Below are 15,145 nucleotides of genomic sequence, written 5' to 3' on the forward strand. Positions count from 1 at the left end.
ACATTCAGTTGATGTGTTTCACATCTCTAACTTCTATCATATACAAATGAAATGCAACAAACGCCATAAAATGAAACAAAAAACTCCAAATACACAACCCGAACTCCTTTTTTAGGTGCGGAATCAAGACGACACGTCCACAACCTCGGCAAACCACTGCTTCAGCGCAGTAGCCAACACAGAGGGCAACTCCTTCACATCACGGACAACGAGGTAGTAAGGGAAGGGGAAGTGATCAAGATAGCGCTTCATCTTAAGCTTCATCTCACCACCAGAAGCAGGATCGGCCTCAAAGTTGGCCTGCGAGAGATCAAGGATCGAGCTACCCTTAATAGCATCAACGATGATAAACACAATCATGATGCGCTCCTCAAGCGCCTGTCGGACAAGACGACGAATAGTATCATGATCTTCACAGATACCATCAGAGATAATGAGCTGAAGTTGCCAGAGATCAGCAGAGCCAGAACCAGGCGAACGCTTCCAGCGCGCCTCACGGAATAACGCAATTGAATCAGCGATCAGCTTGCGCACGTTTGTGCCAGTTTGCTGGTAGCTGAAATGCTGGAAGACCTGCGAACCAGCCTCCGAGGAGAAAGGCTTTCCGAATTCGTGAGCGACGCGAACATGGTCTTCATTACCAAAGCCGAGGACGCAAAGGTCGCCTGCTTCGAGCATGCTCAGACTCTTCGCGACGAGGGCGAGGGTCTCGAAGGCGAGCTGGCCACTTCCACTTTCAAGCATGGACTTGCTGTCATCGACAGCGAGCATGATCTGGTAGTTTCGCTTTTGGGGATGGAGCGGCGCATCCAAATCTTGTCGCGCTTGTACTGGGACGCAATGTATGGGATGATGCGCTTGATGTTGAGACGCTTTCCGGTGCGGAAGTCGCCGCGGAGCTTGGTAGCCATTGTTGGAGCGAGGATGAGGCGGAGTTGTTCGGTCAGCGAGAGGGAGAGATCATTTGTCGCGGACTCGTAGTGAGACCAAAGGCGACGGGCTTCGTCTTGTGGGGTCAACGGTGGAAGCGTGGAGGAGAGGTGGATTGCTGCAAGCTGGGTGTCGACTTCGTCGAGCTCCTCGTTCAGGGCTTCGGCGCCCTGTCCTCCCTCTGCACGGTCTTGGGATGGATGACCGCCTGGAATGAAGGCACCGGCGTGTTCGCTGTCGGTGGGGGCGGTTTCACGGTCGATTTGCATCTCATCCTCGAGTTGATTGTCCACGGCGTCTTGCTGGTCTTCTGCGACATCGGGGAGAACATCGTTCTCGCCGGGCTTGATGTCGGACTCGACGCCCTTGCTCTGGTCGAGAGCTTGTGCTTGCTCTTCGTTGGCTTGTCCCAAAGCCTGGGTATCAGCAGCGTCATCGTCGTCCTTGAGGTGCTCGAAGTCCGCGTCGGCCATATCGGTGTCTTGAGGCATAGGCTGGGAATCGTCCTCCTCTTGGGATGGGTTCAGAATCTCTTTTTGCCTTCGGTGCCATTCCTCCAACATATCACCAAGTTTCTTGAACGCCTGCATTTGAGGCTCATTCGGCTTCGTCTCTTCGCCTCCACCGGCTTCTCGGCTGGCCTGGCTCTCCTCGCTGTCTTTAGCAGCACCCGTCTGTTCGTCGACATTGGCGGTGGGATCACTCGAACCGCTCTCCTGCTGGGCGTCGCCCGATGCACCCTTCTCTTCGTTTTGGTCTTGCTCCGCTCCGAGTCCTCCAGTAACAGCCTCGCTAGGAGCGACATTATCGCCCGCGGCCTCATTTTCATCACGCTGTGCGAGGAAGTCGTCCTTTTCGGGCTCATCAGGGTCTTCGCCGCCAGCTTCCTCTTCTTCCTCTCCTCCGGCTTCGGCTTCGTTGGCATCTTCATCGCCCATCTCTTCATCCTCACCAGGCGCTTGGTCATCTGGTGCTGCGTCGATGTCTTCTTCGCCGGCATGATCGTCACCATCTTCGACCTTGCCTTCTTCCTCAGGAGCGGGACCCATGTCATCGTCAAGGTCATCCATTCCATCATCGTCTTCGTCACCACCATCATCCTTTCCATCATCACCGTCAAGCTGCATTTCTTCGGGAAGCTCAAGTGTCTCTTGCTCCTCCGCTTGAGGGTCGGTGACATCCATCTCCTCACGGCCTACTGCCTCACCCTCATCTTCAGGGGCTTCTTCGTCTTCAGTTTCTTCCTCCTCTTCGCCTTCACCATCCTTGTCTTCGGCCTTTTCGCCGTCCTTGTCCTTCTTCTGTTCCTCTTGTGCGGCAGCCTGTTGCTCAGCCTCTGACTGGCCCTTGCCTTCTTCGTTCTCGGTATCCTTCTGCTGGTCATCGTTTCCACCGTCCCAGAGCTTCTCATCAACAGCAGCTGGGTCGAGGTCATTGACGCTGCCAGTCTCCTCGTCGATGTCATCTTCACCTTCATCGGCACTCTCATCCTTATCCTCCTCTTCGCCATCCTTACGGTCCTCGGCGTCACCTTGGAGCTCCTCCTGGTCCATATTGACAGCGTCGGCGGAATCATCCATCTCGTCGTCACCGTCCTCTTTCTTGTTCTCCTGCTGGGCCAGCTCAGAGAGGTCTTCGTCATCACCAACATCCTTGCTGATATCTTCCGCACCTTCGCCTTCACCGAGACCCGTTCCACTTTCCATCTTACCCTCCTTGCCCTGGTCTTGGGAGGCCTCGCCAGGACTACAGAAGCCCTCGGAGGCGACCTGGTTGAAGGTCTTTGTCAGAATGTAAGATGTCTTACAGATCTCGCGATGAACAGCGACGAATCGATCGGCAAGGTCTCGGCAGATTTGATAGTATCTGTTGGCAACGGGCAAGATACTAGTGATCAAGGCAGTGGCAATAAAGAGGCCGGCTGCGGAATGGTCTTGCAGGTGGTTCAACTGCTCAAGGACCATCTCGAATGATGATGTGATCTCGGTGAGATGGACAGCCTTCACTCCACGAGAGAAGAACTCGTCACTCCTCAACAGCAACCCATCAAAGTTGATAGCAGCAGGCACTTCCTTGAGCTTCTGGAGACCAATGAGCATCTTGTCAATGGCAGTCAGAAGGCTGCTGTCGAAGGCTTGGATGGAAATGTTGTTCTCTTCGAAAGTGTCGGGAAGAGCACCTATGTCTGTTCTGATCCAGGGTGTGACCTGGTCCAATGCGAAGGCAAGGTCGGGGCGAGACTGACTCCATTTCTTCAGATCAGCAGCCAACTCGTCGAGCGAGGCCCGTGTCTGCTGCATGATCTCGTGGTGCGCCTTCGACACAATTCCGGTAGGCAGAAGGGGAAGAGCCTCGTGCGATTTGCGCAAGGTGTCGAAGGTCGCTTTCTTGGAGCTTAGCGCTTCGACAATCTTGGATGCATCAAGTCCTGAGAACTTGGCATGCACGCCGACAATCATGGCAGCCAATCCAAGAATGGGCGCCAACCAAGCCACGACTCTGGCCAGGTTGGTTCGTTCTTCCGAAGTAGAAGCATGGTCCTTGGAGAGAGAGTTGGAGGTTGCTGTCCAAAGGTTCTGCACCTTGTCAAGCGTGGACTTCAACTTGCCTAGGCCAGTGAGAGCGGGTGAGATAATACCTCTCTGCCGCCGAACGGTGAAGATAAGGTGCTCAATAGATCCCATACTCCTGAAGACCTCGACGTTGCTCAGCTCCTCGGAATAGTTGCGCGAAGCTAGACGGGTCTTGGGCAGGAGGTCCACAAGTCTGTGGAAGTACCAGTCGGCACTTTGAACAGCGCTCGAAGTTGCCGCGCTAGACTCGAAAGCAGCGCTAGTAGCAAGGATCTGGGCGAGAGATTCTTGAGTCTCGATCACGCTAGTTCCAGCATTGCGCTTAACGCCCATCTCGTAGAGTTTCTTCAGGGTTTCAGCGTAGAGACGACGCTTTTGGGACTTGAGGTGCTGGACGTCATCCTTGTTATCCTCGGTCAAGACCTTGGGTGTCTTGGACTTGTACTCGTTCATGTTCTCAATCACAGACACAATGAAGCTGTCGAGATCCTTGGCGATGTCAAACTCGGATGGAATGGCAGAGTAAAGCTTCATCATGTTGTCGGCTGTGCCATCAGGCTTCTGGAAACGCAGTGCTCTGGTTGACCAGAGGTCCTTGTTCTTTTGGCAGATTGCCATCGCCTCGGGGAATAGCGCAGTAGGACGGATTGGTTCCGAATGAGACATTGAAGTGATCTCTTCGGTGCTTTCTGGAAGACCTTGCTCAAGGGTTGATTGGACCGGCTGGCCAAGAGCCTCACGGTACTTACGAACCAACTTGAACAACTTAACATGGGACCGTTTGGCGCTCTCCCTCAGAGCAACAATGTTGATGTCCTTCCAGCTGGCCAACTGGATCTGCTCCTTGATATCCTTTTCAAGAGCGGCACGCTTCTCGGTCAAGATCTTGTCCACCCCTGGTTGGAAGGGTCGGTAGTGGTGGAGGAAGTTTTCCAAGGCTGAAACAAGCTGCTTGAGACAAGGGAAGTCCTTAGTGAAGACCTCCAGCAAAGCTTGGAAGTTGGTGACCAATTGCAGGCGACGAGCAAATTGACCAAGAGTAGTAGACTTGAAGAATTGTTCCAAGGTAGACATCAAGCTCTGGGTATGCTCACTCATGTCCTGTTCACCTGCCTCTGCCATTTGAATGGGGGCTCCAAGGAGGGCCTCATAGGCGATAAACCACCAAGCACTGACGTCGTCGTCACAACGTTCCTTCTCGAGATCCAGAAGTTTGGCCCAGGTCGACAATTCAAGTCGGCGCCAGCTGATGATAGTACTGGTGATCTCATCGTAAACAGTAACGGCGGAGTATTCTCTGCTAGCCACGGTCTGCCACTCGTGCACCAAGGAATGGAGCTTCTCAAGCTTGGTCATGAATTTAGCAACGGGCTCTGTGTGCTTGAACTGAAGGATCTCCATGCAGCACGTAATGACGTCCTGGAGAACAGCGTGCTCAGGCCAAGCATTTTGGATCTGCGCAAATCGAGCCTGAACAGAAAGGGTGAGAGCAACCAATTTCCTCGCCTCTGCGAGGTTAGAATCCGTATAGAAGTTGTAGTTCTTCTGTCGGTCATCGCCCTCGTTGATGGCGTCATCCAGAAGCAGAAGGACTGCTGGAAGATGGCTTTCAGGTGAAACTGGCGAGAAGTCGCTCTTGTTGTCAGACCAGATCGAACCCAAGAGGTGGCCAGATTGCTTGACGAATGTAGTCAATGCCGTTCCTGTACGCTGGTTCGAAACAATCTTTGCATGAAGAGAAGCAAGACGGAGAGAGATGGCCTTGGGGTCAATGCGGCCGGTCATTTCGGTCTCCTGAACCGGGCCTTCATCGTAGGTAGGGAAGAGTGCAAGTAGTTCCGCTTCATTGACTTCCTCTTCTTCTTCCCAAGAGCCCTTGTAGCGGTACAGCTCTCCCTTTTCGGCTTCCTGCTCCTGGTCTTCCTTGAGTTTCGTTTTCCACAGTTGATGGAAATCAGCAAAGATATGGAGGATGGTTGATCGCCCGGCCTTTGTGTCAAGGATCGTGGAATCTGCGTCCTGGGCGGCCCATAGAGCCGATAGTTCTTGAAGACGCATTTCAACTTGGTTCTTGGGGGTGGTTGACAGCTTGCCAGTGTTTCCTGACAGCACGGGGTGGAGGGTACCACCGAGGAATGGCGTTCGTTCACTCAAAGACTGAATATCAGGGACATCGCGCGACTGCTCAGGTTGGCTGGAGCCTAGGAATAGACCAAGATCCAGTAGTTGCAAGAAACGAACTACAGGCACCGTGATGTCACTGTAAGAACGGTAGTGGGTGCTGAGACGGCTGCTCAGCTGCTGGATGTTATCACGCAGAAGCTGGATCTGGGAGGTTAACGATTGCTCGGCAGAGCGAATCATTTGCTCGGGGTCTCTGTTCAAAACAGAGTTGATCAAATTCACGAATTCTCCTTGCAAGAGGCTCAACTGAGACTGCTGTGGCCGGTTGACCAATGAGGGAGGCGGGGCAGCGCCCAGGTCGCGAATCTCATCATGCAAGAGCTCAGACCTGAGGTTGGAAATCTGACTGGTGAAGTTCTCCTCGAATGCAAGAATTGCAGCAGACTTAGCAGTGAACTCTGCAAGGCGCTGTGAATGTCGCTTGCGCTGAACGACGAGACCAAGTGAAGGATCGAAAGTCTTGTCAGGCACAAAGAGCCGCAGAAGAATCACCGCTAGCTGTACCGCTGCGAGTCCAGTGTTGCGGATGTTCTGCTGCTTACTTGACGGGGCTGTACTCAATGACAAGATCAACATCGGCAGAGCCTGTTCGGTAATGGTCTTGAGATATTGAGCACTTGCCAGGTTTTGATCAAGCTCAATCTTGACAGCTGTCTGTTCATCGGACAGATTCCCGGCTTGAACTGCCTGCAAAATGGAGATGAGGTTTTCGGCTGAACGGGGTTCAAGGAATTCGCGATGACAAGCAACCAGTTCTGAGGTGAGTCTTGCCAAAATACGTCTGAGGTCCATGGACTGATCTGTAGCAATCTGTCGACTGCTCAGGGTAATAGCTTTAGAAAGAGCTTTTTTCTCCGCTTCGAGCATATCCATCTGGCCCAGTTTAGTATTACCAACAGCTGCCAGCCTGTCCAATAGTGACAGGGACAAGACACCGCCTGTCGCAAGTGCAGCCTCCGATTTGCTTGATGAACCAGCAAACAATGTCACCCTGTGGAGCATGTTTGGCACATCACTCTGGAAGTTTGAAGCATCTAATGCGCGAGCTGCACGACCAGCGAGAAGTGGCATGACTGTTTGAATGACAGTGTCATTGACATCGTTCTGGAAGAATGAGGAGATGTCATGGTACTGGCAAAGAGCTTCGAACTCATCGGCAAAGTACGGGTACTCGGTCGACTCTGAGCGTCGAACTGCCCGAGATAGTTCTGCCACAGTTTCTTTGATGCCCTTTGATATAGTCAGTAAATGAATATTTTAAAAAACGGCAGTTATAATACCTGAACAAGCACATCGCCATCAGCGCCATCCATAAGGATGAAACGCTGGGCGTCAATCAATGAGTCTCGGACTTGACTCAATTGCGAAAGCTCCACGCGAGTTTGTAGAGCCAAAGTGGTGAACTCGAAAACAGTCGACTCCAGCTCAGTGAGAGAGTCTAACTTCTCTTGAGAAACAGGAGTGACATGTCTCCAAGAATCCCACATTCTTTGCATGCTCAGACCTGTCATTAAGGCCCACCCTTCTTGGAAGCGATCGAGTGCCTGTGACAAGGCGACTTGAAGTGGTTGCAGCATGGTCGATGAGTCAAGCGACGCGCAAATCTTCCTGCCCATCTGCAGATAGATTTGGAACTCGCCTTCATCGACTTGGCTTACTTCGGTGGCCCTGTAAATGTCCCAGCATAGAGAAGTTACAGCCCGAAGGGCGGCGATGATCACAGGACCTTGAAGGGAGATCTGATCCATAGCCTGAATGTAGTCGTACAATGCTTGACCACAATCGGACAAGAATGAGGCCACGGGCTGTGTCATGTCCTTCATCAATGCAGGGATCCGCGCAGATGCCAATGATCGCTCCAGCCGTGTCATTTGGCTGGGCTTCAATTCTTTGCCAGACGCATCAGCCTGGATCAAGCCTTGCCTGAGACGGTGAATATCAAGTCTCAGCTCCTGGAGATAGGCCAGGACGACCAAGCATGCTCGGAAATCGCTGGATCCTGCAATCGAGAGAAGAGGCTCATTGGTGAGCGGGTGAAGGGGCTGTGAGATGCCTCGGATACCGAGTCTGGCACCTCCGAGAATAATCTCGCCGTTAGCGACCTCAAGCGGCTTCCATTGATTGTTGTCGTGGAACAACGAGGTGTAACGCTGTAAGACATTGGATGATTGATTGTTTTCGTGGGCCAACGCGTTGATAGCCTCAAAGTTGCGGGGGGACTGTTGAAGATATGACAGGTCTTCCGGTGAAAGGTGATCCAAGCAGACCTCGAGGGTATTTTCAAAGGCGGCGGATGGCAGAGAACTGTCCAGGTTCCAGATATGGCGAAGGCGGTAGATGAAGGATTCACAAGTATAGGATGGGCCGACAGTAGGTTTGATATCTTGGAGCTCGCTTGGCAGGAAGCAGATCTCAGTACATCTGTTACGCATGGCGCGAGACAATTCACCATTGCGGGGATCCATGGTCAAGAAGAGCCTGAAGTTAGGATGAGGCGAAATGATTCTGGCGGAACCATCCTCGGTGCGTTGCTCATTGAGAATGAGGGTACCATTGGGCTCCGTCAGCGAGTTCAGTCGGTCAAGAACGGAGGGATTGCACAGATTGGCATTGTCCAGAATCACCCAGTGGCCAAGCTGAACAGCCTGAGTGAGAACACCTTCGGTCCATTCGAATCCAACCTTCATCTTGTCGGATTGTTCGATGGCATCCAGCAGATTCTGGGCTCTGGTCAAGAATTGCTGGTAGGCTGGATCAGAAGATGACTGGCAGAGAGCAGAGAGCGAAGAGATGACATGCTCTAGTGAGATGTCTGCGGCCTGGAAATGCTCGCAAATGCTGAGAGCAGAAACCACGACATCAGATACGTCTCCTGAAGCGAAGCATTGAATCAGCTGGTTGCGCAAAAGATCTCAATGTCGTGCACGAAGCCCGACACCTCTCTGCGATGGTCGATCTGTTCGAAACCACCGATCAGGTCCATGGTATCAGTGTCAGCGCTCAGAGCAAGCTCTACAAGGTTTGCACCATTGACAGCTGCGAGCTTCCTGATGAGAGTAGTCTTGCCACATCCAGCAGCCCCAACGAGGATGCTAGGCCAGGAGTTGTCAATACACAAGATGAGGGACTCGACAATGTGAAGATCCTTCGGAAGAATCCTCATATTTGGCTCGGCGGAGCGCTGCAGTAGAGGATCACGGGTCAAGACTCCAAGGCCAACCTGCATGTACTCAGGTGTCAGATTATGGAAATAGCTCTTGAGGCTAGTATCAGAGTCGGTGAAGATACGGTCATAGATCTGTGCGACCACGGTGCGATCCTCTTGGCTTCTGAACCGTTGATTGATGACAACATCAAGGAAGTGCTTGGTTTGGATCTGGAGATTTCCTCGATCGGCAAGTTGAAGCCATCGCTGGACGTCTCGCAAGTTAACTTCCCAGGGCCCGCCAACAGCACCCAATCGGCGCTCACGCGTAATGGCTGTGTTCAGGAGAGAGATGAAATCAACGAGTCTCTCGGTCTGCACAGAGGGGCTGCCAGGGAAAAGTCTGGAGCAAATTGTCTTCAGATCATCATCGGTGAAGCTGTCTGCGTAGACCACGGTGAAACGGTTGACGAAAGATGCAGGAAGACCCTTTCTGCCACCACCCTGGTGATGGGGGTTCTGGGCAGCAAAAAGGACGAAATCAGGATGTCTCTTAAATGTTTGATCAAGTTCAGCGATATAAACTTGTTGACGGTGATCCAAACAAGAGTTGAGACCCTCGAGAACGGACTGTGAGGCAAGGTTCATCTCATCCAACAAAACCCAGTCGCCGCGCTGCATGGCTCGTAGGAATGGTGCATCACGCCAGGTAAACTGCCCAACGTCTCCTCCTTCTACTGGAACGTCGGAACCAAACAGGTCTGTAAGGTCTGTTTGTTCCGAAAGGTTGATTCGAGTAAGGGGTTTTCCAAGGGCCCTGGCCAGGGCTGTAACAAGCGTAGTCTTACCCACACCGGGGCTTCCTTCCATAAGAATTGGTTTCGAGGACTGCAAACCACGGGCAATCCTCACGGAGTTGGCAATGGTAGTGGGAGCGTCCATTGTGAACTGCGGATCGGGGTCGGCGTCGCCAACTGTGGGCAGGGAGAAGGGCCCAATGCGTAAAGCACCCGGTTCGACAGAGACGTTCGAGGATTCCCAGTAAATCTTGGAAGCATCCGTCTTGAACAGCTCACTTAGCTTGTTAAGACATGATTTGCGGTTTCCATCGAGGTTGTTGAGGGAGATGGCAAGCATCGCAGCTGGGTTGGCACCCAAAGTGTCAACGAAAACCATCGCAGCACCTTGAATGATTGCGAACTGGGTATCTGCGCTTTGACAGGTGTTGACGAAATCAACCCAAGCGAGAAGATCACGGATTGAGAGCGAGGTAGTCGAGGTATTCTGGAAAGTTGCTTTAAACCACTTGGCGAATTGTAGCATAGCTCGTGCCACGTCCTCTTGTTTCAGGTTTAGTCTCATCTGGAGAATTGGTAGGATATCCTCGTCCTCGGAAAGCTGAGGAGCCCAGATTTCAGTCATACGGTTACGAAGAGCTGCTGAAAGCTCGCGTTTCCCGTAATCACCTCCAGGGTTCATGGTGGACATGAACTGGAAGCCACCATCTGCCACAACCATTGAGTCAATGGGTCCCTTCTCGGCGAGAAGAATAGACCGAGCAGGTTCTAAAACACTGTTGAGTCTTTCAAGAACAGAATCATCCGCCAGAGAAATTTCATCAAGAAGAAAGAATTGGCCCGTCTTCATGGCAGTAATGAGACTTCCGTCAGACCATTCAAACAGGGCATTGCAACGAGCAGCATTTCTCTCAATCTTTTGGATGAGAGCTTGATCCTTGGTTTGTCGTTGCTCTGCATCCAATGCCAAGAACTCTTGCTTCAGCTCAGCCAAAGTTGCGCCAGTTGCTTGACCATGAAGAAGCATTTGAAGATCATCCACGAGCTGTTTCTCGATCGCCGCCCGGTTTCGGATAGGTCTTTGGGCTCCAATCAAATCACCAGTTTCCAAATTGACATGGGCGTTCACAATGAATAGCTCTCTCCGAAAAGCCTCAGCAACAGCCTGGCAAAGCTGGGTTTTACCACAACCGGTCTCACCAACAAGCAGGATGGGCTCGTTGTTCTTGAGGGCCTTGGATACCAAAACGAAAAGACGACGCATAGCCTTGGTCCACACAATACCAGTCGGAAGCTTGCTCATCTCAGGAATGCTCTTTTCCAGCTCTGCAGAGCTGTAGAGAGTATCCTCGTCTAATTTCACCTTCATGACCTCCTCGATCACAGCCTTGACAGCAGCCTTTTCTTGGGGATTGCGTACACGCTCACCAAGCAGCATATAACCGTTGACTGCCAACTGCTCACGATCATCTGCGTCACGAAGGGCCCATCGGAAAAGATCACGCAGGGTGGCAAAACTGTTCTTCTGCTCAAACAGTCTGTTGGACTGGCGCAGTAATGATAATTTGCGGTAGACAGCCACAATGCGCGTGCAGAACGAAGGGGCGATTTGAGACCGTTCCTTCAAAATGAACTCGAGTTCGCTTTCTGGGATATCATCGAAGTGAAGCTCCAGGAAACGGTTGCGGAATGCGCGGGACAGGACCTTTCGTCCACCATACAAACCAGCGGGGTTTTGAGTGGCGAACAGCATGAAGTTCGGGTGAGGGTGAACGACTTCTTGAGTCTCGGGGATGAAGAGCTCACGGTTGTCATCTAAAAGTCGGTTGAGGGCCTCAAGAACATCGGAAGGTGCCAGATTAAGTTCATCCAGCACAATCCAATAACCGTTCCGTAGGGCCTCTACCAGGACACCCTCTTGGTATTTTAGACTTCCATCGTCTGTGGAGATGTAAGATCCCAAATACTCCTGCAAGTCCGTGTGCTCGTGGTTGTTGATTCGCACAAACTTGTTTCCAGACACCTTGGCAAGGTACTCAATCATACTTGTCTTTCCGGCTGATGTCGGACCCTGAAGTAGAACTGGGAATCGGCGGGTGGAACTAGCTCGGACCAGGTTCTTCAGGTTCTTCTCGATAAATGGAGTGATAATGTAGTGCGGTTGCGCCTCGGGGATCACAGGGCCCCGGCGCATCCAGTAATGCTTGAACTGGACATACTCATTGCCATCTGTCGGGGGGCGAGGGGTTTGTCCAAGGAGAGATCTTGCGTTCTTCGCGTTGCCGAAGATGTGAGTTTCGAGAAGGGGAATTAGGGCTTGCTCTGAGGCCAGGCTGAGTACAGTCAAGAAACTCATGCTGAATCCTTCAAAGATCGCTCTGCGAAGCCCGTAGACGTGTGCATGGTCGATGACATAGATGAGGGCACGAACAAGTGTACGAATACTGAAATGGGGCCTCTGGCCGGCTCCGTCGGTGAGCTTGTTCTGGTTGCTGAGCTGCTTGGTCACCATGTACAATGTTGCAAGGTCCGGTACAGCTCTCTGGTCACTGATTGTCAAATCTCCGAGGTATTTCTGGATCAAAGCCAACAGATCGTCCAAATCAGTATCGGGCGAATGCACGTAAAATTCGGTGAACCGGGAGCGCAGGCCTGGGGGCAAATCTCGCTTTCCAGCATCTGTTGCAGGGTTCATTGCACCAAAGATACGGAATTCGGGATGACCGAAAACCCTCTCAACATCACCAGCCTCGGAGAGGAGAACAGAAGGAGACCCTTCGCTGCCGTGGTGCAAAAGACTGGCAATGTTCTCAAGGGTGTCGGGGGAAGCCAAGTTTACTTCATCTAGCAAAACCCATTCGCCATTTCTCAAAGCTCTTACGATCTTACCTTGGACGAAGGCAAAGGCGAATTTGGCATCACCTTGTGAGACTTGAGCTTCGAACTCTCCAAGCTGAGTTGTGAAGCTCTCCCATCTTTGTCGCAGGTGCTGGTACTTGGGAGAATCCAACTTTCGCTTCTTGGCTGGCTGCTCGTCACTATCAGCATTGGAGGTGGGAGGATGGAAGACACCGTTGGCAAGACGAACGGCCTCATGCCATAGGGTCACCAATCGCACCCAATTCGAAGATGCAACGCTTTTCGACACTGAAGACAGGAACTTCTGGTTCTTCTTGGCGGAGAATGTCAGCTCAAACAGTTGAGTGAACTCGTCCAGCATTGGAACAGCCATGGTACGAATATTGACGGGCTTGAAGCCACCCAGCAGGTCAGTACTTTCACTTTGCTGTGACAAGTTCACTACTGTAAGCTTCTGGCGCATCAGAGTTGCGAGATGTTGGATGACTGTGGTCTTTCCAATACCAGTTTCTCCGACAAGCAGTACAGGCTCTGCCATCTGTATAGAGGCTGCAACCTGCTCCATCAATGACAATGCTGCTCTTGTAGGAGCAAATCGAGAGGCTGCCGCCGCCAGTTTCAAGGCCGATCCACTCGGTACCTTGATTTTCTGGCAGATTTCCCGACCAAGAACAAGACTGTTGTTCTTGTCAGTATATGAAGGCGTACGCTCATGCAGGCAGAATTGTGCTCGCTGAGGTGAGATCTGAAGCACCTCGGCAACAACGGCGGCAAGAGTACTTTGCATCGACCTCTCAGGCAGGTACTTCAAGAACACGTCAACAATATCCAGGAATATCTCATCCTCGGTACCTTCTGACGTGGCTTCGTAGCCGGTCTTCACACCCATGCGTTGCAGGCGATTGTGCAGTCGACTGCACAATTTGATCAGATCACGAAAACCCGGGGTACGGCCCTGTGAGCCCTTGATTGCAAGACTCCCGTGGAATGCAGAGCATACTCTTGCGTAGACCTCCATGAGGGTCGGCACGCGAGATTCGAGCAAGGAGTACTTTTGCAGGATGACATCTCGCATCTCGTCCACGGGAAGAGAGTTGACTTGCACTCTCTCCCAAAGTCTGCTCCCGAGCATGGAGGTGCTGTGGGCAACCTCCTCACCAGCAATGTTGTATGATGACTTCATTGTTGCAATAATCTTGAAGCCCTCTGCACACTTAATCCGCTCTCTCCGGCTGGGAATGGTGAGCTCTCCTCTCTCAATAATTGGGAGAATAAGACCCATCACTTCAGAGGGAGCGCGATCAAGGTCCTCAATCAAGACCCAGCGACCTTCGCGTGCAGCCTTGGTCAATACACCAGGTTGCCAGGAGAAGGAACCAGAGGCAGACGAAGTCGCATACATTCCCAGAAGACTCTTCGCATCCGTCTGCTCATTCAGGTGAAGTGTAACCATAGATTCAGCTTGACCCATCGTGGCAGCAATATCATTGATCAAAGAGGTCTTTCCGGAATTAGGTAAACCGACCAACATAACAGGCTTGGACCCAAGCAGGGAGCCTGCAATCCGGCGCAGATTACCAATCGTAGTCGAGGTCTTTACGACGGAGCTCGAGTACACGGGCACTTCCTCTTTCAACCTGGGAATCAAAACTCCACAGATCTCTGCGGTTTTGGGCGTGAAAGAACCCTTTGTCCTCTCGACCAGTGCCAAAGCGTCGGCCTCCTTCCTGGAAGACCTTTCGTTCCGAATGATTCGTCCAAGACTCTCCCATCGGCGTTCCTCCCACAATCCCAGCAGGCGGTAATCGATAAGAGTTCCTTCCCATTCTCCTTCAATGGGATCGGTCCCGGTGTTCGCGCGGACCATCTTCTCGGTAGCCGCGTCAGCTGCGTGCATATATAAGGCAAAGCATCGTACAGCAAGGTACCGTGTGACTCGGTCTTGAGACTGGAAGAGGGATTGCAGTTGAAGTGGTGAAACGGCGGGAGAAAACGTCTCGAGATCAAACGAAAGGAGTCGGAAGAGGGCGAGGAGTAAGATGCGAATGCTAGACTGATCCAGCTGCAGCAGTGTTAGTTCTTTCGATACGGCCAATGCCGAGAGAGGGCCAGTCTGTGATGAGGCATATTGACTGGCGAGCGACCGCAGATGCGGCGCAAATGGCAAAATCTGCGCGAATGCCGCTAATACATGAATATAGTCGGCATGTAAATCCGATTGAAGCCAACGAGCTGCAAGATCGACAAAAATCGGTTCGTAGAGCCTGAAAATGCTCTCTGTAAATTCGGTGTTTAATGCGCCAAGCGCAAGCGCGTGGAGGTGTTGTGTCCCCGATGCAGTCCGAATGAAAGTCGAGATTCCACTCGGAAGCTGCTCGAGCAGCTGGGACTCTGTTAGAGTCCTCTCATAGACCGGCCGTTGATCCATGTTTATTCCGGCCGTAAGAGGAGCTCCTTGTTGAAGTTTGAAGAAGAAACTCCGCTTCGATCTTGTAACTTTTTTTTCTGCCACGACCTGTGGCGCAGCCCCGCCTAGACTGTCTCCACCGCCTTGGATCCCGGAGCTTGCGCCACAGTTGCGCGTCCTCAATGGTTATCTCCTTTCAACAGCTTGTTTCATGCGAGAGATATGCTAATATTGCAGTCCATTGATGTTC

The 15,145-nt window shown here is 52.1% G+C and overlaps 1 protein-coding gene across 1 annotated transcript; it reads right to left on the reverse strand.

The window, feature by feature from the left end:
• Positions 1-123: 123 nt before the first annotated feature.
• On the reverse strand, positions 124-14,916 carry N7446_000154 (AAA family ATPase midasin; the record flags this gene model as incomplete). Its single annotated transcript, XM_058508921.1, has 4 exons — positions 124-751; positions 832-6,917; positions 6,968-8,581; positions 8,626-14,916. The coding sequence occupies 4 exons, from the start codon at positions 14,914-14,916 to the stop codon at positions 124-126; spliced, it is 14,619 nt and encodes a 4,872-aa protein (XP_058377900.1).
• Positions 14,917-15,145: the final 229 nt, after the last annotated feature.

Source organism: Penicillium canescens, assembly GCF_028828765.1.
Source record: "Penicillium canescens strain IBT 15451 chromosome Unknown utg000001l_segment0_segment0, whole genome shotgun sequence".
NCBI lineage: Eukaryota > Fungi > Ascomycota > Eurotiomycetes > Eurotiales > Aspergillaceae > Penicillium > Penicillium canescens.